This window comes from Salmo salar, chromosome ssa12, assembly GCF_905237065.1.
Source record: "Salmo salar chromosome ssa12, Ssal_v3.1, whole genome shotgun sequence".
NCBI lineage: Eukaryota > Metazoa > Chordata > Actinopteri > Salmoniformes > Salmonidae > Salmo > Salmo salar.
In genome coordinates, this window is record NC_059453.1 from 26,025,963 (window position 1) to 26,050,666 (window position 24,704).

Genomic DNA, 24,704 nt, shown 5'->3' on the forward strand with positions numbered 1-24,704 from the left:
TAGGCTACATAATGAGATTTTAAGTTGTAGGCAACTGCCAGAGACAGTGATGAGTAAACATTATTTTATCCTTGATTGGATGGCCACACATTGAAAACAGACCATATAGATAGATGATACTATCAATAACTCATGAAGGATTTTGGTGGTCACACATTTCAGCACCATGGACAGCATAGCGGTAGTTGCAGACGCACTTATCCAGAGCAACTAGGGTTTAAGTGACTTGCTCAAGGGCACATTGACAGATTGTTCACCAAGTCAGCTCAGGGATTTGAACCAGCAACTTTTCAGTTACTGGCCCAATGCTGTTAACCGCTAGGCTGCCTGCCACTCATTTATCCTAGGGAGCTGGCTGTACTGATGGCATATGAATCCATGTCATGATGACACACACACACACTGAAACACACACATTAGGCAATAAATAGTCTTAATGTAATTAGCTTTCAGTCTGTCTCTAATGAACTGTAGCCTGTGGGAAAATGTGAGACATATTTCTCCGAATTCTTCCTCATTGACTCTAAATCGAGTGTGTGATGCTCAAGGCAATACGTCCTCAACACAATATCATATATATATACATTCTCCACTGTTACGTATACATGCAGCTGCTATTCACTCTGCCCTGTACAACGAGGAGAGATCGAGATAAGGAGAGATCAAGAAAGGACAAAGTGCCATCCAAGGTTGTGTCAACTCCTGCCTGCTCAACCCTTACACATACTGTATACATCCATATACTCATCTTACCCTGTTCTACCCTTCGCTGAGAGGAGAGATATGGAGAGAAGAAATACTTGAAAGAAAGAGAAAGTGACATCCAAGGTTGACTGCCTGCCCCAGTGCCCAATCCTTACAATGACATAGAATACAGTGATATTTCCTGTGTCTCGCAGTAGTGTATACAGTCAAGCGCAATTCACCCTATCCTGTGCTAAGAGAAGAAGAATAGATGGGAAACAATGCCATCCAAGGTTCTGACCTCTTGCCCCTCCTGTATACAGCATCTACTTTCTACTCACTCTATCCTATGCTAAGAGAGGTGTATTGGAAAGAAGACAGCGCCATCCAAGGTTACTGTACCTCACATCCTCTGCCTACCCAGTCCTTACAATCGTATACAATACAAACGTGCAGTGTTTGCAGTGTACATGTTTTTCTAAGGTTTCTATTCCAACTTTTCTGGTAGTGTTGTTTGTGATCCGTACAAACAACACTACCAGACCTTCGTGTTACCACGGATATCCACTGAGAGCCTGACAACACGACTGATTGGGAGACAAACAAATGCAGACGCCTGCTTTTTGCTGCAAATCTAATTCAAAAGGAGGATGATTGGGTGTAATGTAGCCAGTACGACAGACCCCAGTGCTTGGACATTAGTCATTTCCTTGGCACTCTGTTTCAAAACAAATCAATTAAATTATACAAAATAGACAAGCACTTACTGCCTGCTACTGCTCGGTGATGATGGGCTTCTGTGTGTGCGTGTGTGTGTGCGCGCGTGTGTGTGTGTGTGTGTGTGCGCAAGTCCCCACTCCCAAATCTTTATTTACTCTCGGGCTCTCTTTAAAAGGTTAAGGGCAGTTCTGTGTTCTGTTGGAGCTGTGAGGGCTGTGACAGACTCCAGATACTAGGTCCGTGTCCGAAATGGCACCCTATTCCCTATCTAGTGCACCATACTACGTAGGGAATAGGGTGCGATTTGGGACAGCCCCCGCTACAACAGTATGTGACACGAGGGAACTGAGGCCTGCAGAGAGGACAGGGAGGCGGCGGCAAAGTAATTAGGGAAGATCGTTCAATGATAAACAACCTTGCCTGTTTTTCATAACTAATTCATTGTTTTTCATGAAGTATTTCACAAATGGTTCTATTTGTTTTGAAAAGAGAGACATTGGTGTTTATTATAGTTAGATAAGGAGGCACTCTGAAAACCTTGTTTAGCAGCCACTCAGAAATTCTCCTTTAGAGATCTTGACAAGAGAGAGAGTGGAGGAAGACTTATGAGGCCAGCTGTCCTTTCACTTGACAGCTACATGATACTTGTCAAGGCACGCATTCACCAGTCCAGACATATGCACAATTGATTAACTTCCCAAGTTAATTAGGATGTACAGTTGAAGTCGGAAGTTTACATACACCTTAGCCAATTACATTTAAACTCCGTTTTTCACAATTCCTGACATTTATTACTTAGTGTATGTAAACTTCTTACCCACTGGAATTGTGATGCAGTGAGTTATAAGTGAAATAATCTGTCTGTAAACAATTGTTGGAAAAATGACTTGTCATGCACAAAGTAGATGTCCTAACCGACTTGCCAAAACTATAGTTTGTTAACAAGAAATGTGTGGAATGGTTGAAAAATAACTTTTAATGACGTCAACCTAAGTGTATGTAAACTTCCCACTTCAACTGTATTTTTTAATGTAAAAACACTAAAACGTTAAATACTCAAACTTGAAAAGGAATACTTTTTATTTAGCCTCTTGGGTTACATACAAAGCCTTCTACTTCCTGACTCCTCACAGAAGGAGGAGAGCGTATTGGACGACAGATGTCGACGGTTAAATCGAAATAACCACATAACCATCTATCCCTCCTCTGGCTATGGAAAACCGCAACCTCTGTTTGGGCTCCCTCTTGGAGTCAAAGGTCAGATCGGGGCCGGGGTCACATCAGCACAGTCCTATAGCGGTCAGCTAGAGGTCGGCTGGGGATCGCGACCCGCACAGGACGCCCACCCTTTTCACACAGACGCTGCTCAGAAGCTCAGAGTCTGGAAGTCACCCCCCTGACCCGCTTGGCCATGCGTTTCAACTTTTAAAGGTTCTTCATCTTCTTTCATCTTAGTGATGATTTAGAGCCTACAGGCACCAGGGGACGGCTTAATAGTCTCTAGCCTCTCATCATCCATACTCCATAGGCTACAGCGTGGAGAAGGGAGAGGGAACAGAAGGGTGGTGGCTGGTCGGGGGGGACGGTAGAGGAAGTTGTAGTAACATCTTGTGCGCCATAGTGACATCTTCAAAGACCTTATTGGGGTTCTTGATGATTGTTTGCATTTCTGAATGTCACTCTCAAATATTGACTGAGAAGGAAGAGAAGGGAGGTCGGGGGACATTAGAGGAAGTTGTAGCGACGTATTGGCTGACCTTATTTGGATTGTTTCTAATTGTTTACATTTTGTGAATGCCACTGTCATCACACTGGAATGACTCTTCCATCTAAACTCAGGGTTCAGTTTCTATCTTCATAGCCAGACACCATATTCACACTGTTGTTATCCTGGAGAACCTAGACAATTGGCATGCAAGGCTAATCTCTCCCCTACAGCGGTGTTTGGTCAACAGTGCTTTGTCTTTGTTATGACTCACCACCCACTGGGCTCAGACATCTTTTCAGCATCTAGTTTTGATTTCAATTTTGTTGACTTGTCAACTAATTGGATATAGGTTCAAATAGGCGACATTCCGTTACATTGATGACTTTTTGCAAATCCAATCAGTTTTCCACGTTGGTTCAACATCATCACATTGAACTTTGGGGTTGAAATGACGTGGAAACAACGTTGATTCAACCAGTTTTTGCCCAGTAGATACTGAAATGCAACACTTCTACTAGTTTCAATAGCACTGCTTTGCAGGAAAATCAAGATGCTATAGTTTCAATGATAATCCTAGAAAGACAAAGACAATAAGTCATTTGGCATCCAAAGCCCTATCTTAGCCTTTCCCTCACAAACTCCATAGGCACAGCCAAGCTTTAAGACGGAGCTCAAGCCTGATCAAACACAGATGTTCTCTCACCATTTAACACAAAAGACATCTATAACTCTAAATCCGATGCTCGTAATTTTGCCATTGATGCTACTTGGAAGGCCGTTGGCCCACCTCATATTTCAGAGTTATTTAATGGAAAAATGAAAGATTGTATCATTATGAAGGTGGAAGATTATCAAAGACTGTGGTTCTTTGCAGAAAGAGGTAGGGAAAGGAGCATGGGTATGGGTCTGATATTTCTGCTTGTCCAGTCCAGCGACGGTGCATGTTTCAAGCTAATCACGTTAGCATTAATAATGAGATAAGGCATTTCCTGACCAAACTGCCATGTTCTTCTTCTGTGTCATATGGCTCTGGATAAATGTATTTATGATTTCTATCTGTTTTGTCCTGTAGGTTCGTCCTGGTTTTTGGTTGCTTGGTCCTGTCTGTGTTCTCCACCATTCCGGCTCACCAGGACTTCTCTTCTGACTGTCTGCTCATCCTGGTGAGAAACTGGTTGAAACTAGGCACATGTTCTGACACAGACACGGAAGCTGTTCATCAGCGTGCCTGTTTACAATGAGTGCAGTGATAGGTGACACTGTGGATAGCAGAAAGCAGTGTCACCTATCGCTTCACAACAGGCAAATACAAAGCGGTGAAGTGTGTTGAGCTTTCATTCAAACTCCTCTTTGCACAACTAGATTTCTATTAGTAATTAGGTAAGAGGATATGAATACATTCTGGCATCAGTAAGTCAATCTGATCAGTTGGGAACACTTCTCTGTTTTCCCATCATCTAGTCATTTGATAGTGAATAAAGCAGATTCAAACGGACTTAACCAAGTTAAGAACCCTACTGATGCAGAGCTCTCTCTTGCTACGTATGTGGTCCTTATAGGAAAAATCGATACAGGCCAAGGTTCACGCGTTGTCTCCATATTAAGTTTAGTCATTTGATCTGGGACCAACATTGATTTCTTCTTCTACACTCTTAGAAAAAGGGTTCAAAAAGGGTTCTTCGGATGTCTCAATAGGAGAACCCTTTTCGTTTCAGGTAGAACCCTTTTGGGTTGCATGTAGAATCGTCTGCAACCAAAAATAGTTATTCAAAGGGTTAACCTATGGGGGCAGCCGAAGAAACCTTTAAAGTTGTAGATAGTGTACTGTTATTGAAATGCTGCTAGCAGGTCACTATCTACTAAACGTACCCTGCGATGAGTCATCACCATACTGTTACAGCAGACTTGAGGGCCGCGAGGGAGAGTGAGCAAAAGGGTCGTCAATTGGTCATCATCATTGTCTCTGTATTGCCCTGTTGTTGATTTTGACAGTCATTTAAATTGTTGCTGAAATATATTGATATTTGAAGCATTATTGTTCAGCAACTGGGAAATAGACGAGTGAGAGATGAGTGTTATTTGTATAGAGCTCAAAAGTGAGTGGTGAACTGGAAGAAATGAACTCCATTTACGGGAGTCAATTAGCATGGTAGGTGACCTTGGTTATTGACTGACAGTACCCCTATTGTGTGAGAGTGTGAGAGTGTGAGAGAGAGAGTGTGAGAGAGAGAGAGAGAGAGAGAGAGAGAGAGAGAGAGAGAGAGAGAGAGAGAGAGAGAGAGAGAGAGAGAGAGAGAGAGAGAGAGAGAGAGAGAGAGAGAGAGAGAGAGAGAGAGAGAGAGAGAGAGAGAGAGAGAGAGAGAGAGAGAGAGAGAGAGAATTCCCATTCAAATAATCAAAGATTACAAACATCCTAGTACATTTGAAAATATAGAGAGTCTGTCATTGCTCTGGGGCAAGTACAGATAAGGCAACATCCAGTTGGTGGTATAGTGTAAAAAAAAAAGTTACAAAAATGTACTCATATTGTTTCGTTTGAGATTAAATTCAATACGACTATGAATCCCTGAGGGAAATTAGGAAGGTTAGTGGTATATGTCGTTTTGTAGCCTGGGTGGGCCAGTGACAGTCAATGCGTCGGTCCATCCTTCTGTGCTAGGCAAGTATCTCCATGACAGATAGGAAGAGGGATATCCACGGATTATCCGAGGAGAAGATTTATCAAAACTGGATTCATACTGGATGTCTCCACTCAATAACATAGCCTCTCCAAATTAAATCAGTGTCAACACGATTCCAGTCGCTACTCTGAAAACTAGAGATTTGAAACCGCATTCATGCTCATTTAAAAATCTCATTGCATCCATATGCCTCTTTTAGACCACACTTGCTAGGGACATTATCTTGGATTAGCATCAGCGGAATTTGAATCATGATATCCTGGGAGAAAATGCTAGCTAGCTAATGTTGTGCCAATTGCAGTGAATGTAGTGACCTAATTGACTATGTTGACTCAGTGTTGACATTTAGCATGCTAATGGGGCATTAGCATATTTTAGGTTGACACTGAATTCAATGGTATGACATTATATACATGCTGCTCACAGGAAGTAGACCACTTTAAGTCATCATTCATTCAAATCATGAATCTGTTTCAATGTCAAGAAAAAGCATGCCACTTTAATATGTTATGATATGTTGGAAATTGGATGATTAATAATTTCTTGTACTTTCAATACAATGATGAAACTGATTTAAACAGATAGGTGTCACACTTGTAGATAGTTCTATCTGTAGATTTATAGCAATTGCTGTCATTGTGTATCATTTTCCCCTGACTTCCCGTTTTGTCACTTCCTGTAGGAGTTTGTGATGATCGTGGTGTTTGGGCTGGAGTACATCATCAGGATCTGGTCGGCTGGCTGCTGCTGTCGCTACAGAGGATGGCAGGGTCGCCTCCGTTTCGCCCGGAAGCCTTTCTGTGTCATAGGTGAGCTATAGACTAGATATTTTTACATTTTAGTCATTTAGCAGACGCTCTTATCCAGAGCGATTTACAGTAGTGAATGCATACATTTTTTCTCCGTACTGGTCCCCCGTGGGAATTGAACCCACAACCCTGGCGTTAAATAGTTTTACAGGTAATCATTGACTTTTTCCTCTTTTAAGACAATTGATGACCTCTCAGTTACTTTATTTCCTACTTAAAAGCGAGAAGTCAGTTTCCTGACTGCAAATCAATATGGCTATTCACAAATTGCCGGAGTTTTACCATAGGAATGTGACTTCCGCGTTCAAAGAGACCTACGGGTAAAAGGATATGCAGTGTAATTGACCATAGGAACACACAAACACAATAGACCGTAGTCCTCTGGCTTGATGTTTTAGCTGTGGTGTTTGAGGCTCTTGTGATTCTTAACAGGAGATTTAGGGTCGACTGACTATGTAAATAGGCCTCTCCATTAACCCGTCTTCAATTCTTTCCAGTGTTTAGACATATTCATCTGCCCTTCTCAGATGGCCACCGTACTTCAGGGAGGGAGAGTAGAGGCTTACCAGTCACGCTAAGTCATCAGAGCTAGCATTATCATGCTCTCTGAGCTGGCTAATGTCATGTCGAGAGAGAGAGCAGGAGAGAGAGAGGGAGAGGGAAACAGAAAGCGAGAGAGATACAGAAATTAGACCATTAGAATTAGACCATGAATTTCATGAACTATGAAATAACACATATGGAATCATGTAGTAACCAGAAAAGTGTTAATCAGATCAAAATATATTTTATATTTGAGATTGTTCAAATAGCCACCCTTTGCCTAATGACAGCTTTGCACACTCTTGGCATTCTCTCAACCAGCTTCACAACAACCGTACACAGGCCAATAACTAGATACTCTGAATAGAGCCGGTTAAGGCTGAACTAGACACTCTGAATAGAGACTGTTAAGGCTCAACTAGATACTCCGAATAGAGACTGTTAAGGCTCAACTAGATACTCTGAATGGATGTCACGGCTGTTTGAAGGAGCGGACCAAGATGCAGAGTTTTCGTAGTTCCACATATTTATTAAAAGTGAAACTGAATACAATACACTGAAATACTTGAAAATACAAAACAACAAATTGTGACGCAGAGAGGACAACACACTACTCCAAAGACAATAACCCACAAACCACAATGAGAAAATATGATCTCTAATCCGAGGCAAATGAGGATCAGCTGCCTCCAATTAGAGATCAACCCCAAACAATCCAATATAGAAATAGAAAACTAGAATTTAAACATAGAACTAGAAAACATAGATCAGCCCAAAAACACCCCCTGTCACGCCCTGCCCTACACTGCTATAGAAAATGACATCTTACTAGGGTCAGGATGTGACAATGGAGACGATTAAGGCTCAACTACATACTCCGAGTGGAGACTGTTAAGGCTGAACTAGATACTCCGAATAGAGACGGCTAAGGCTGAACTAGACACTCCGAACAGAGACGGGGCGGCAGGTAGCCTAGTGGTTAGAGCATTGGACTTATAACCGAAAGGTTGCAAGATTGAATCCCCGAGCTGACAAGGTAAAAATCTGTCGTTCTGCCCCTGAACAAGGCAGTTAACCCACTGTTCCTAGGCCGTCATTGAAAATAAGAATTTGTTCTTATTAACTGACTTGCCTAGTTAAATACAGGTCAAATATAAAAAGACAGTTAAGGCTGAACTAGATACTCTGAATAGAGACGTTTAAGGCTGAACTAGATCCTCCGAATAGAGACGGTTAAGGCTGAACTAGATCCTCTGAATAGAGACTGTTAAGGCTCAACTATCATTTACTCTGAATAGCGTGACTGGTATTCAGATTGTCTAGTTCAGCCTTAACAGTCTTTATTCAGAGTATCTAGTTGAGCCTTAAAAGTCTCTATTCGGAGTATCTAGTTGAGTCTTAACCGACAACGATGAGGATACTCCGAATAGAGACTGTTAAGGCTCAACTAGATACTCCGAATGGAGACTGTTAAGGCTCAACTAGATACTCCGAATAGAGACGGTTAAGGCTGAACTAGATTCTCTGAATAGAGACAGTTAAGGCTGAACTAGATTCTCTGACTAGAGACGGCTAAGGCTGAACTAGACACTCCGAATGGAGATGGTTAAGGCTGAAATACATACTCTGAATAGAGACTGTTAAGGCTGAACTAGATACTCAGAATAGAGACGGTTAAGGCTGAAATAGATACTCTGAATAGAGACTGTTAAGGCTGAATTAGATACTCCGAATAGAGACGGTTAAGGCTGAAATAGATACTCTGAATAGAGACTGTTAAGGCTGAATTAGATACTCCGAATAGAGACGGTTAAGGCTGAAATAGATACTCTGAATAGAGACTGTTAAGGCTGAACTAGATACTCAGAATAGAGACGGTTAAGGCTGAAATAGATACTCTGAATAGAGACTGTTAAGGCTGAATTAGATACTCCGAATAGAGACGGTTAAGGCTGAAATAGATACTCTGAATAGAGACTGTTAAGGCTGAACTAGATACTCAGAATAGAGTTGGTTAAGGCTGAAATAGATACTCTGAATAGAGACTGTTACGGCTGAACTAGATACTCTGAATAGAGACTGTTACGGCTGAAATAGATACTCTGAATAGAGATGGTTAAGGCTGAACTAGATACTCCGAATAGAGATGGTTAAGGCTCAACTAGATACTCTGAATAGAGACTGTTAAGTCTGAACTAGATACTCTGAATAGAGACTGTTAAGGCTGGCTGTAATATACTGTTTGGGTGTGTCCTCCTCTGGCCTCTCCTCTTTTTAATTATTTGTCAGTCTTAATCTTGCCTCCTAAGCTGCTTACCCCTTTCCCCTCCTAGCCAAAACACACACCCTAGGATACCTCTCCAATCATCCCTCTATCAAAACACGTAGGGTTACTGACTGGACACAATCCCCCTCCCGCTTCCACTACAAGTAGCCACTACTAATAAACCCATTTTTACTGGTTAGACACTATGAAGTATGGCCATCATGAATAACTTAAGCATTGCTGTTACTTTATCATAATTTATTGTCTGTTTCTCTCTGTAAAATTCCTCCCTTGACCTGCTTATGTCAGCCCTATTGTGTTGAATGATTGATCAGCTGGCCTATTACAATCATGGAGTACTGTCTGTATGAGGGCATGTGACATTGCCAATAACTCAATCTATTACACGTCAACTAATGACACAATGCAAGGCTGGATAATGACACAAGGCAAGGCTTATAATGGCAATCACCATGGCAATCACCATTATAATCACAGTGGCAATCACCATGACAATCACCATGACAATCACAGTGGCAATCACCATGACAATCACCATGATAATCACCGTGACAATCGCCATGACAATTACTCTGAGCTGCTTGAGGGAGGTTTGTCATTTCTATTTTCCTCTCTCTTTCCTTCTGTTTTTCACTCTCTCTCGTTTTGTATTTTTTTCCTGTCCCTCCTTTCATCCCTCCCTTCCCTTCCCGCCCCCCCTCTATCTCTCTCGTCTCCCTCCCCCACCTCTCCACCCTGATGTATGTGTCAACATTGTGTGTCTGAGTGTGTTGTAGTGTGCTTTGACTACTCTAGATGGGTCTATAAATTCTCTCCCCTATACAGTCAGTGGTAAGAGTATCCATAACTGTCAGCCCGATACACCCCAGTCATTACTGTCTGGGCCAATCCATTAGTCTCTGGAGTGCGGGGGTGTCTCACTCAGTGACTCTCACCAGCCATAAATTATACGCAATGAGCCAATTCCATCTTTAAGTGTTCCGAGCAGGTGATTTGTCCTGTGAAGTCATTGAAAGATTGTTAGAAGGAGATATTTCAGATGTGGTCCCCAGAGCCCAGATGAATGGAAACAAACAGGACAGCTCATAAACTGGATGAATAGCTCTCATTGGTAGGCTCAGTCAGTGGTGGGTTCCCATCAGCCAATGGGGCTGGCATATGAATGGGTTCCCATCAGCCAATGGGGCTGGCATAAGAATGTTTATTGAAGTGTGTTTGACTGAGAACATATTTGTCTGAAAACCAGCTTATGTATCTTACATTGTGGTTTAGGTAGAGGATGCTGATTGAATGTATTGGTTTATGTAGAGGACATTGATTGACTGTATTGATAGAGGATTGCTCACACTGTAGTGTTGCACCGTGAGAAATCACTGGCTCGATGCCAGCTAAACTTTTCTACTGATTGGATGTGAAAGTATTTGATTGTGACAAGACATCGTGACGACAACACAGGGATATTGAATTTGTCAGTGAAAGGATTGGCGCTAAATGTGGTGTTCCTTGGGGGATTTTGACATCTTGGTGTCCTTACCACCCCCATGTTTATGAATGAGAGAGTAACGTCGGCCCCTCAATGACCCATAGACACACACACACACACTCGCACACCTGTGGGAGCTGTAGTCGGTCTATCAGACAAGGACTCATATGCGACCCAGCCCAGAGCCCAACCCAGACAGGCCCAGACAGACAGACAGACAGACAGACAGACAGACAGACAGACAGACAGACAGACAGACAGACAGACAGACAGACAGACAGACAGACAGACAGACAGACAGACAGACAGACAGACAGACAGACAGACAGACAGACAGACAGACAGACAGACAGACAGACAGACAGACAGACAGACAGACAGACAGACAGACAGACAGACAGACAGACAGACAGACAGACAGACAGACAGAAGAGAGAATGTGTTGGCTGTATGCTGACCAGGCAGTCCAGAGGCAGTTGGGCTGCTAACTCTTAACGTCATACCAAGAGCTGTCCCCTGTCCAAGTCCCACATATGTGACTTTGACTGTTTGCCTGGATGGACGAGGAGGAATGTGAACACACTGGCAACCACTGAGGACACACACGCACACACACAAAGCAACACACACATACACACATCTGCAGCGATAGAATAGATAACTAATATTTGCGAAACTAGTAAATACTTTTAAACCTCATAGAGTCCGTTTCCCAGACCCAGATTAAGCCAAGAACTGGACTGGATCTTTTGAACAGGATTCTTAGTCTAGTAGGTTTAATCTGGGGCTGGGAAACCGCCCTATAGTCTCACATCAACATAGTAACCGTAGTCTCAACCCAGAGTGGTATCACTGGTGCAGCTGATTGGATTCTGTGTTTTTGGCATGAATGGTTAGAGAGACAAGTGGGGCCAAGGCTCAGAGGGTGAACCAGGACACACAGTACTGCTGTTAAAACTAGACCAGGCAGATGGAGACTCCAGATGTGAGAGATCTGTCAGCACACACACACACACACACAGACACACACAGACACACACACACACACACACACACACACACACACACACACACACACACACACACACACACACACACACACACACACACACACACACACACACACAGACACTCATACACACTCACACAAGCATGCGTACACAGACACACCAATTTATACACATACAGGCTCTCTTTCTCCTTCAAAACACACACACACACGTCACACACTCACCTGCTTGTTAAAGAGGTCTTTTGTTTCCACATCTTCAGCAGAGGCCAGTGCTTGGCCAGCATCTTTATGTCCCAGCATGCTGTTTTTTGGGCCGTCCGAGTACGGTCTGTGTGTGTGGTTGGTTCATGTATTTTTCACGGTTCTGCCGTCTCCCTCCTGCCATGGTTTAACTGGTTCATGATTTATAAGCCCTAGAGCGATCGACCAAACCTTGGTCAGCGATTGTATTTCATGTCCGAGTGCTGAGTTCGCCGGAAGGACAGACAAACCCACCGGCTGGTGGTACGACAAATTCTCACAATTCTCACAAAACAGAAAAATGCAGGGGGAAACCAAGGAGAAGAAAATAATATTTCTTCAGTTTGTGGTTTCACGTGGTGGTGGAGCGTCTTTGAAGTGAGGCGGTGGTGAAACACAAGGGTGTATTAAAGAAAATAGAAAATATTATTTGTCTGTGTTGGAGGAGAAGTCTGATGCCTCAGGCTACATCCCAAATGGAACCCTATTACCTACAAAGCCCATAGGACTCTGGTCAAAAGTAGTGCACTGTGTAGGGAATAGGGTGCCATTTGAGATTCGGCCGCAGAGTTGTTTGTGTTCCTTGAGGGATTGATGTTTCTCTCCCTGCCGTTGTGGTCTGTCTGAACAGCCCCTGTCCTCCCTTTGTCTGTGTGTGTGTGTGTGTGTGTGTGTGTGTGTGTGTGTGTGTGTGTGTGTGTGTGTGTGTGTGTGTGTGTGTGTGTGTGTGTGTGTGTGTGTGTGTGTGTGTGTGTGTGTGTGTGTGTGTGTGTGCCAAGTTTTTATTGTCACGTGCACAAATACAGTGAAATGCCTGTACATGTATACACGTGTAAATGTGTGTGTGTGTGTGCCAAGTTTTTATTGTCACGTGCACAAATACAGTGAAATGCCTGTACATGTATACACGTGTAAATGTGTGTGTGTGTGTGGGTGCTTGTGTGCATGCGTGCGTTATTGTGTGCGTCCTTGTGAGAACCCGCTCCTGTGTGTTTGCCACTAACGATCTGGGATTGAAGATCAGTATCAATCCAGTCGAATTCCCCATGCACAGCAGTTGCACTATGCTGCTGTAAACTGTCCTCCTTTAGACCAATAGACTTACACAATGTTTCCAGTACATGTTTCCAAACATACTTGATATCTCAATCTCTTTTCATGCATCAGTGGTGCATGGTGTACACTGTACATACAGCACAGGTGTTAGATTACATGCCTTGCTATGATGTCCGTACCATTCTGTGTTGGGGATGGATTGTGGATCTCGATCGATGCAGAAGCATGTATAGCTTTTTGAGTTATTGTGTTGTTGACGCCTTTAGCAGAATGCCAACACACACACACACACACACACACACACACACACACACACACACACAGAGGGAGACTGTATCATTCATTCACTCATGTGGATGATATGTTGTTGTGATAATCGGTCACAGTAAGGGGTTACGGTTCATCTGTAATTACAACATAATGATTTGTTTACAACGGCAAATGTTATTCCCCCTCTATAGAATTTGCCCCCTCAAGGGTTGAAGTGGCTATTGATTTCACGCATATATATTCAGGGTCAATTTGACCGATGTTAATGGTCAAGATTTGGTCAAGTTTGAATGACTCTTGCCTGTATCCATTTCACCTAGTTTCACTGTTATGTTAGTGTCCAGTCCACACCAGTACTGTTATATTAGTGCCCAGTCCACACCAGTACTGTTATGTTAGTGTCCAGTCCACACCAGTACTGTTATGTTAGTGTCCAGTCCACACCAGTACTGTTATATTAGTGTCCAGTCCACACCAGTATTGTTATGTGAGTGTCCAGTCTACACCAGTACTGTTATGTGAGTGTCCAGTCCACACCAGTACTATTATATTAGTGTCCAGTCCACACCAGTACTGTTATATTAGTGTCCAGTCCACACCAGTATTGTTATGTGAGTGTCCAGTCCACACCAGTATTGTTATGTGAGTGTCCAGTCCACACCAGTACTGTTATATTAGTGCCCAGTCCACACCAGTACTGTTATGTTAGTGTCCAGTCCACACCAGTACTGTTATATTAGTGCCCAGTCCACACCAGTACTGTTATATTAGTGCCCAGTCCACACCAGTACTGTTATGTTAGTGTCCAGTCCACACCAGTACTGTTATATTAGTGTCCAGTCCACACCAGTATTGTTATGTGAGTGTCCAGTCTACACCAGTACTGTTATGTTAGTGTCCAGTCCACACCAGTACTATTATATTAGTGTCCAGTCCACACCAGTACTGTTATATTAGTGTCCAGTCCACACCAGTATTGTTATGTGAGTGTCCAGTCCACACCAGTATTGTTATGTGAGTGTCCAGTCCACACCAGTACTGTTATATTAGTGCCCAGTCCACACCAGTACTGTTATGTTAGTGTCCAGTCCACACCAGTACTGTTATATTAGTGCCCAGTCCACACCAGTACTGTTATGTTAGTGTCCAGTCCACACTAGTACTGTTATATTAGTGTCCAGTCCACACCAGTATTGTTATGTGAGTGTCCAGTCCACACCAGTATTGTTATGTTAGTGTCCAGTCTACACCAGTACTGTTATGTTAGTGTCCAGTCCACACCAGTACTATTATATTAGTGTCCAGTCTACACCAGTATTGTTATGTTAGTGTCCAGTCTACACCAGTACTGTTATGTTAGTGTCCAGTCTACACCAGTACTGTTATGTTAGTGTCCAGTCTACATCAGTACTGTTATGTTAGTATCCAGTCTACACCAGTACTGTTTATGTTAGTGTCCAGTCTACACCAGTACTGTTATGTTAGTGTCCAGTCCACACCAGAACTGTTATGTTAGTGTCCTGTCCACACCAAAACAGTTATGTTAGTGTCCAGTCCACAGAGTACTGTTATGTTAGTGTCCAGTCCACAACAGTATTGTGACATTTAACTACTATTCTTTATCTGTGTGCCCACCTGTAACTTTCTCTTTTTCTCCCCTTCTTCCTCCCCCTTTTTTTATTTCTTTCTTTCTCTCTCTCTCTCCCTCTCTCTCACACTCTCTCTCTCTCTCTCTTTCCCTTTCTCTCTCGCTCTCTCTCTCCTTCCCTCTCTCTCTCTCTCACCCCTCTCTCTGTTTCTCCCCTTCCTCTTCCCCCTCTCTCACAATTCCCATATCCCCCTTCCCAGACATCATCGTACTGATAGCCTCCGTAGCGGTGGTGTCGGCAGGAAGCCAGGGTAACATCTTCGCCACGTCCGCCCTGCGTAGCCTCCGCTTCCTGCAGATCCTGCGTATGGTGCGCATGGACCGGCGCGGCGGCACCTGGAAACTGCTGGGATCAGTGGTGTACGCACACAGCAAGGTGGGGCTGCCTTACGAATATACACAGTCACAGATACGCAGTCACATATATACAAAGACACACACACAGTGACAGACACACACACACACACACACACACACACACACACACACACACACACACACACACACACACACACACACACACACACACACACACACACACACACACACACACACACACACACACAGAGACAAACACAGTCACAGACAAACACAGTCACACACACTTCTTCTCTCTCCTCTCCTCTCTCCTTTCTCCTCCCTTCTCTCTTCTCTCCTCTCTTCTCTCGTCTCCTCTCTCATCTCTCCTCTCTTCTCCCCTCTCTCCTTTCTTCTCCCTCCTCTCTCCTCTCTCCTGTCTTCTCTCCTTTCTTCTCCCTCCGCTCTCCTCTCTCCTTTCTTCTCCCTCCGCTCTCCTTTCTTCTCCCTCTCTCCTCTCTCCTTCCTCCTCTCTCATCTCTCCTCTCTCCTCTCTTCTCTCCTCTCTCCTTTCTTCTCCCTCCTCTCTCCTCTCTCCTCTCTTCCTTCTCTGGAGACGTCTTCTCTGACATTGTGGCGTCAGCAAATGGGAATCGTAAAAAAAAAAAAAAAATTCTCTCCCTGTAGGAGCTGGTGACAGCCTGGTACATTGGCTTCCTGGTCCTCATCTTCTCCTCCTTTCTGGTCTACCTTGTGGAGAACAAGTTCAACAGCGAGTTTGCCACCTATGCTGATGCCTTATGGTGGGGAACGGTGAGTAAAGTTACAGATACTCCCCTGTCTGCCCTCGTAATGGGAGAGTCCACAGTGGACGGTGGAGGATGTTGGAACAGTCCATGTTTGCCAGTTAAGGGATCCTTTTTCCTATGACTGTTTTCCAAACATTATTGACATTGTTTTTAGATGTTCTATTAATTTTATGTTCCGTATTTCTACTCAGCGGCACGGTCTGTCCCTGATTTGGTTTCCGGGCAACAAGGAAATAAAGCTCTTATTCAAATAGTATTTACCTCTGAAAATTCATCCTTTTCACTAATACGACAGATGTTCAGTATTATTATTTTCACGTTATTTCATCCACCCAAAGGAGAAGAGGCAAAAAGTCCTTTCATTCTTTGCCAGGCACTTTTCTTTTTATGTCCCTCCTGTTTTGTTGCACATAAGCTTTGATTAAAAACCTTCTTCTTCGTAATATACATTAGCCCTAGCACCATTAGCCACAATTTTCATACTGCCTCCAAAAGTCATAATGACACAAAATGGCCACGGCCTTCTTTGTCATACACGGCAGCCCAGCACGGCAGAATGGGTAGAAAACCCAGATAGAAGAGAGTCACTAAATCAATAGGGAATTATCTCCTGTGCTTTTCAGTCAATTAGATAGCAGAGAGAGAGAGAGAGAGAGAGAGAGAGAGAGAGAGAGAGAGAGAGAGAGAGAGAGAGAGAGAGAGAGAGAGAGAGAGAGAGAGAGAGAGAGAGAGAGAGAGAGAGAGAGAGAGAGAGAGAGAGAGAGAGAGAGAGAGAGAGAGAGAGAGAGAGAGAGAGAGAGAGAGAGCAGATGAAACTAAAGCTATATAATAAGCCAATGAAGTGATATAAACGTCAAAAAGCAGAGATACATTATCATCACACATACAATACTTTCTCTTGTGAATAGAACCTAGTAAATAGTGTAAATGGCAGCCATTTTGTTATGATTTCAATGCCCTCACAAATTTATGTCGATGATATTTAATTTGGTGGCTTTGCTCCGTATAGTATCATTTAGGACCTATCATGGACAGTAGTGGTGTCTTTCTCAAGATATAATTGTGTTTGTGTGTGTTCTCAGATCACCTTGACAACCATTGGTTACGGGGACAAGACCCCGAAGACCTGGACCGGGCGCATGCTCTCAGCTGGGTTTGCACTACTGGGCATCTCTTTCTTTGCCCTGCCAGCGGTGAGTACATACACACACTCATACGCGCACACACTGATTTACATATGCACGCACACACACATACACACAAATTGGCAGATGCATGCACACACACACACACACACACACACACACACACACACACACACACACACACACACACACACACACACACACACAACGCACGCTACTTACACAATTGTATCCTTTCAGTTACTCTACTAGACAGCTACCTCCCCTATCTGACTTCATGTTCACATATTGTTCACAGTCACAAATGAGGCATGGACCCAAAATGGCCGACAAAAGAGCAGTTTTACATCTTCTCACCTGATTCCTATGTCCTCCTGTGTCTTCCCAGGGTATACTGGGCTCAGGCTTTGCCCTGAAGGTCCAGGAGCAGCACAGACAGAAGCACTTTGAGAAGAGGAGGAACCCAGCCGCTTGTCTCATCCAGGTAAAGGCAAAGTGTTGTAGCTATCACCGTCTACGTCCCAAATGGCACCCTATTCCCTATATAGTGCACTTCTTTTGACCCAAGCCCTATGGGCCCTGGTCAAAAATAGTGTACTATGAAGGAGATAGGGTGCCATTTGGGACAGAGCCTCATTTCCTCTGACTCACACTTACTACAATACTGCTAGTGGTACTATAGTCACTTTAATGGTATTGTCAATTAAAATTGCCCTTGGGCTATGAATACATCATTAGAGATGTTTGTGCCAGAGATAAATACTCATTGTCTCTCGTTGATTGAATCAATAGTTTACCTTACTGTTGCGAATGTGAAGTATGGTGACGTTGAAACTAAAAGTAATTTTGTTGTTATCCAGTCTCTATTTTTTCCCCCTCACATTCCCTCCAAACATGCCCAGGAACCAGCATGTAGGGGGACCTCCTCTAACCCCAGGTTCTCCATTGCTTCCAAGCTAGGTTCTGTCCATTTTCCCCAATTCCTAACACTCTACCCACAAGAGTGGCAGGCAAGCTTAAGCTGTTAGCTATCCTTCCCTCTTCCCTGCATCCCTCGTCTTCCTCTTTTCCTTCCTGTTTATGACCTCACCTTGTGGTTTCCTTTGTGTATCCCTCTATCCCTCGCTTCCTCTCCTGCCTTCCTCCTCCTCTGCCTTCTCTGCTTTCTCCTCTTACCTTGCTCTTTCTTCTCCTCTTCTCCTCCTTACCCTCCTCCCCCGCTATCTTCTTCTTCCTCCTCTATCTCCTTTCCCCTCCTCCTCCCCTCTCCTCCTCTCCATCCTCCCACCGCACCAGGCTGCGTGGCGCTACTACTCTACCGACTACTCTACCAGGCCGTATCTAGGCGCCACGTGGCGTTACCACGTGAGCCTTCTGCCCTCCCAGCCCCACAGGCATGTACTGTACCCCCATCGTGCCTGGCCTCCGAACTCGGCCCAGCGACAGAACGTGTCACTCACGCGTGACCTTTGACCCGTGATTGCTTTGTTGTGTTTTTTATCACTAATCAATTTTTTTTTCCCCATTTTTTTTTATTCCTGTTTGTCCTTTCTTTTTCTTCTTTTTTGTTTTTGTTTTGTCTCATTTTCTCTCTTTTGTCTATTTTTTCTTTCCCCCCACCTGTTTTTTTGTGTATTCTGCATGCAGTGTGTTTGGCGTAGTTATGCGGCTGATGAGAACTCGGTTTCCATTGCTACCTGGAAGCCTCATTTGAAGGCGTTGCATACCTGCAGCCCTACAAAGTAGGTACAACATTGGCAGCTGGTGTCTGAGTTTGGTGTCTGTGCCCCTGTTAAGCAGTCTTTTCCCTTCTCTTTTTCCAATTAAGTATTTCTGTTAACTTTTCTTTTCTAGCCTGGTCCCAGATCTGTTTGGCACGTTTGGTGTGACAATGGCCATAGGTGTTGGCAAGACAGCACAAACTGATCTGGGACCAGGCTACATATTTTCTACTTATCTCCTCTACCTCTCTACCTCAAGTACTATTTCACTTATGTACTTCCTTCTTTTCTGTAAATGAATACATTTATATTTTTATCATTTGTCTTCTGTTATTATAAGTCAATAGTTCACAGCCATCAAAAGACCAGTATTGTCCAGGTTCCTTTTCATCCAAACTGTAGTGAACTCAAGAACTCAAGAAATATGACTAAAAACCAATCATGTAGACAATACCCCAGTACACCTCTGTTGCTAACACATATCTCCCGTTCTCAATGACACCCCATTCCATATGTAGTGCACTACTTTTGATCAGGCCCTAGTCAAAAGTAGTGCGCTACATAGGGAATAGGGTGCCATTTGGAACTTTGGCCTAACACAGTTAGCTAAGATTCACTGAAGACTTGAGATTGTCTGCACCACACTTTCAACTGAGGCAGTGAATTTGCGGTCGTCCTCCACGGCCCATCCATTTCTGACGGTAATCAGCGTCTAAGTGATACAATCAGGCTTTATTGAATGTGTGGCCACTTCTCCGTCTCTCGTTTCATTGGACTGCCACTGTGCTGGAATAGCCTTGTGTGACTGGGAGATCTGGAGTGCCTGCATTGGTATTATCTGCCAATAGCGTTTCAAGACCGGTAAATATGCAGATGGAATGTTGTGGAACCTGGAGATATTGGAGAATCCATCTGCTACATGCTTTACTGACAGCTAGACAACATACACATGCACACACACACACACACACACACTGATAACACACACCTGTCTACACACTGCTAGCGAGTTTGCCTGGATAGTTAAACTGCATTGAAATGCATGCGCGTGTGTGTGTGTGTGTGTGTGTGTGTGTGTGTGTGTGTGTGTGTGTGTGTGTGTGTGTGTGTGTGTGTGTGTGTGTGTGTGTGTGTGTGTGTGTGTGTGTGTGTGTCTTGTTTCTGTTTAGTCTGGTGACATGCTTGTGATTTGCTCATGTGCTCAACACAACGCTGCCTACAATACTCAGCATCTCCTTTGACGACGACCCCTCTAGGTCATCTCGCTACTCGTTGGTGCAGTAGATGATGTTTGCGATGAAGACTTTGCTAAATATTTCCTCACTTTCTCCCCTCTCTCACTTCTCAACCTGAAGGAAGGACCAGGGTGAATCGTCCACAAGGTGCGTACCTCCTACTTGTTCTGTGTATCTACTTGACGCACAGATCCACACGCAGCACTACCGTGTTGGGGGTCATGTCTTCCCTACTGCCTGTATGGAATACACTGATGGCAAGTCGCTCTGGATAAGATCGTCTGCTCTGCCAAATGACCAAAATGGAAATGTCAATGCTTTCAGCCGCATTTCAGAACTGTGTGTGTGTGTGTGTCCCAAATCTCTCTCTCTATCCATAGGACATTGGTCAAAAGTAGTGCACTATCAAGGGAGGAGGGTGTCATTTGGGATTTACTATGTAATTTAGCGAAAGTGCCAATATGCAGTCTGTGACCTATTGTACAGAAAGATAGCTAGTTAAGAGGTGTTGGCCCTAGCTCTTAACTTAATGGATCTATTTATAGAAACAGCCAGCAGTTCATTACTTAATCATTATTTACCTCTCCTTTGGGCCTCTCCCCCCTCTTTCTTCAGTGTTTATCTTTCTTTCTCTTTTATTATTCCTTCACTCTCGATCTCCGTCTCTATTCCTCCACTCCCCTATTCTCTCTCTGCTCTTGTCCTTTCATTCTCTCTCTCTCTCTCACTCTCTCTCTCTTTCTTTCTTTCTTTCTTTCTTTCTTTCTTTCTTTCTTTCTTTCTTTCTTTCTTTCTCTCCCTCATCCCTTTCTCTCACTACATCTCTCCGTACCTTAGGTGTTCTTCAGGAAGGAAATGATTGCAGTGGTTTCTCTCTCTCGCTCTCTCTAAAATTAGAACTAATTGTGTTTATTGCAGTCGTGTGTTGTGTGTGTGTATTTCAGTATAACAAGATTTGAGTGACACAGACACTAAATTACAGAGGAAAGATAGATGAGGGAGAGAAAACACTGTCTTTCTCTCTGTCTTTCTCTAGCTCTCTCTGTCTTTCTCTATTTCTCTCTGTTTTTCCTCTCTCTGTCATTCTCTCTCTCTCTCTCTCTCTCTGTCTTTATCTCTCTTTCTCTCTCTCCCCTCTCTACCTCTCTCTGTCTCTCTCTCTCCCCTCTCTCTCCCCTCTCTCTCTGTCTCTGTCTTTCTCTCTCTCCCCTCTCGCTATCTCTCTCTGTCTCTCTCTCTCCCCTCTCTCTCTCTCTCTCTCTCTCTCTCTCTCTGTCTTTCTCTCTCTTCCCTCTCTCTAGCTCTTTCTGTCTCTCTCTGTCGCTCTCTCTCTGTGGGAGCTAGGAGTGATGTAATATGTTGTCTTAGCTGTCGTTACACAACAGTAGGGAAAGCAGAATGTGTGTCTCTTTAAAGTGGAAAACAGAATTAAAAACCTGAGGGCCACTAAAACATTTGTCTGTGTCGAGACTGTACTTATTTTTTTGCTGAGATTTCCAAACTAAGTGTAAAGTGTCAACAGAATATCGGGAAAAAAATGAAACATTCAGTGTTGCCTAGTGTTGAGAGGGTGAGGACAGAATCCATCCCACGCAAACCCAAACATTTGAAAAGCATGTCGGTAGAAAAGGAGAGACAGAGGGAGGGAGAGAGCGAGAATGAGAGAGAATGAGAGAGAACAAAGCTCCAGCATCCTCCACCTATTGAATTCAATTCACAACCCCTCTCATGGTCAAGGGCTCCACCTCAAACCTGCAGGATAAATATAAATAAATAACAATCCATTTTTGAGTGTCATTGAACCAGATGCCGATGGCCCTGAAAACCTACTGGTGCCCGACAGGTTGCCTGTTCTAAAAGTTTACCGTCCTCCACACATATGACTCAGCGCCCATATCTCTCTCTCTCTCTCTCTCTCTCTCTCTCTGTCTTCACTCTCTCCCTGTCTTTCTCTCCCTGTCTCTCCCTCTCTCTTTTTCTCTCCGTCTCTCCTTCTCTCTCACTCACTCACTCACTCACTCACTCACTCACTCACTCACTCACTCACTCACTCACTCACTCACTCACTCACTCACTCACTCACTCACTCACCCTCTCTCTCTCTCTCTCTCTCTCTCTCTCTCTCTCGGCCAGCTGAATTCGTATGGTTAAATGAGAGACATGGACAGGAGTGGGGCTGAATTATCAAATGATAGGCTTTTTAAAAATGCTGTCATACCTAGGCTCTTCATTTTCTCTCTCCACTGAGCTCAATTACCTTTCAAACACACGCTCTTTCTAAATGTCAGCAAGTAGTTGAAAAAGTTTAGTGGTTCTACAGTATCTCTGGTCACGCTTTAGTTTAGTGTGATTGATGCCTAGTGATCATGTTGCGCTTATAAAGCCTTCATATACATGACATAAAGGACTATGTAATCTGTCATGAGTTATATTTACATCCATAAACTACACTTAGTTTGAGGTGGCGATTGTATAGATTAGATTTCATAAACATTCATATGCAGACATGAAGGCATATAACATCTTTATATAAGTATACATAGACATTCATAGAAGCTACATTCATAACTTATACAAAGACGTTCACATACAGTACCAGTCAAAAGTTCGGACACACCTACTCATTCAAGGGTTTTTCTTTATTTTTTACTATTTTCTACATTGTAGAGTAATAGTGAAGACATCAAAACTATGAAATAACACATGGAATCTTGTAGTAACCAAAAAAGTGTTAAACAAATCTAAATATATTCTTCCCTTTGCCTTGATGACAGCTTTGCACACTCTTGGCATTCTCTCAACCAGCTTCATCTGGAATACTTTTGCAAAAGTCTTGAAGGAGTTCCCACATATGCTGAGCACATGTTGGCTGCTTTTCCTTTACTCTGCGGTCCAACTCATCCCAAACCATCTCAATTGGGTTGAGGTTGGGTGATTGTGGAGGCCAGGTCATCTGACGGAGCACTCCATCACTCTTCTTCTTGGTCAAATAGCCCTTACACAGCCTTGGCTTGGGTCATTGTCCTGTTCAAAAACAAATAGTCCCACTAAGCGCAAACCAGATGGGATGGTGTATCGCTGCAGAATGCTGTGGTAGCCATGCTGGTTAAGTGTGCCTTGAATTCTAAATAAATCACTGACATTGTCACCAGCAAGCACCCCCACACCATCACACCTTCTCCATGCTTCACGGTGGGAAACACACATGTGGAGATCATCCATTCACCTACTCTGCATCTCACAAAGACACAGCGTTTGGAACCAAAAATCTCAAATTTGGACTCATCAGACCAAAGGACAGATTTCCACCGGTCTAATGTCCATTGCTCATGTTTCTTGGCCCAAGCAAGTCTCTTCTTCTTATTGGTGTCCTTAAGTAGTGGTGATTCGACCATGAAGGCCTGATTCATGCAGTCTCATCTGAACAGTTGATATTGAGATGTGTGTGTTACTTGAACTTTGTGAAGCATTTATTTGGGCTGCAATTTCTTAGGCTCTAATGAACTTATACTCTGCAGCAGAGGAAACTGGGTCTTCCTTTCCTGTGGCAGTCCTCATGAGAGCCAGTTTCATCATAGCGCTTGATGGTTTTTGTGACTGCACTTGAAGAAACTTTCAAAGTTCTTAAAATGTTCCGTATTGACTGACCTTCATGTCTTAAAGTAATGATGGACTGTAATTTATCTTTGCTTATTTGAGCTTTTCTTGCCATAATATGGACTTGGTCTTAACCAAATAGGGCTATCTTCTGTATACCAACCCTACCTTGTCACAACACAACTGATTGGCTCAAATGCATTAAGAGGGAAAGAAATTCCACAAATGAACTTTTATCAAGGCACACCTGTTAATTGGAATAGATTCCAGGTTCCACCTCATGAAGCTGGTTGAGAGAATGCCAAGAATGTGCAAAACTGTCATCAATTCAAAGAGTCGGTACTTTGAAGAATCTCAAATGTTAAATATATGATACACTTTTTTGGTTACTAAATGATTCCATATGTGTTATTTCATAGTTTTGTAAATAGTAAAAATAAAGAAAAACCCTGGAATGAGTAGGTGTCCAAACTTTTGACTGGTACTGTATATGATAAACACATATATTTGCTTACCGTATCTCTTTCCTCTGGTTTGTAGTAAGGTTCTCAGTAGTAAGCAGAAGCTACTGAGGAGGTGTACCCTACGGAAACACACTAGGTACACAGCATCCCCCCTGCCCGCTTGGACTCATGGATATTTTGGGAATGACAACAAATGTATTCTTGATGCATGGATTCGATATCCGAGAGAAAGTTGGTGGTTTTCAAAATGGCTGCATATAGGTTCTGGGAGTTCTCTGAGTATCTGAGTTACCTT

General features: G+C 43.4%; 1 protein-coding gene across 4 annotated transcripts in view; it reads left to right on the plus strand.

The window, feature by feature from the left end:
• The window catches only part of LOC106564707 (potassium voltage-gated channel subfamily KQT member 5-like), a 131,693-nt gene that overhangs the window by 87,643 nt on the left and 19,346 nt on the right, over nt 1–24,704 (plus strand). For 2 of the 4 annotated variants that reach the window (XM_014130980.2, XM_014130985.2), the window contains exons 2-10: nt 4,185–4,275; nt 6,476–6,602; nt 15,342–15,517; nt 16,126–16,251; nt 17,330–17,440; nt 17,781–17,876; nt 19,040–19,134; nt 20,469–20,495; nt 24,486–24,545. In XM_014130980.2, the coding sequence (XP_013986455.2) occupies nt 4,185–4,275; nt 6,476–6,602; nt 15,342–15,517; nt 16,126–16,251; nt 17,330–17,440; nt 17,781–17,876; nt 19,040–19,134; nt 20,469–20,495; nt 24,486–24,545 (909 nt within the window). The remainder of the gene's footprint in view (nt 1–4,184; nt 4,276–6,475; nt 6,603–15,341; nt 15,518–16,125; nt 16,252–17,329; nt 17,441–17,780; nt 17,877–19,039; nt 19,135–20,468; nt 20,496–24,485; nt 24,546–24,704) is intronic. The other 2 variants (XM_014130982.2, XM_014130986.2) reach the window with 1 other exon arrangement.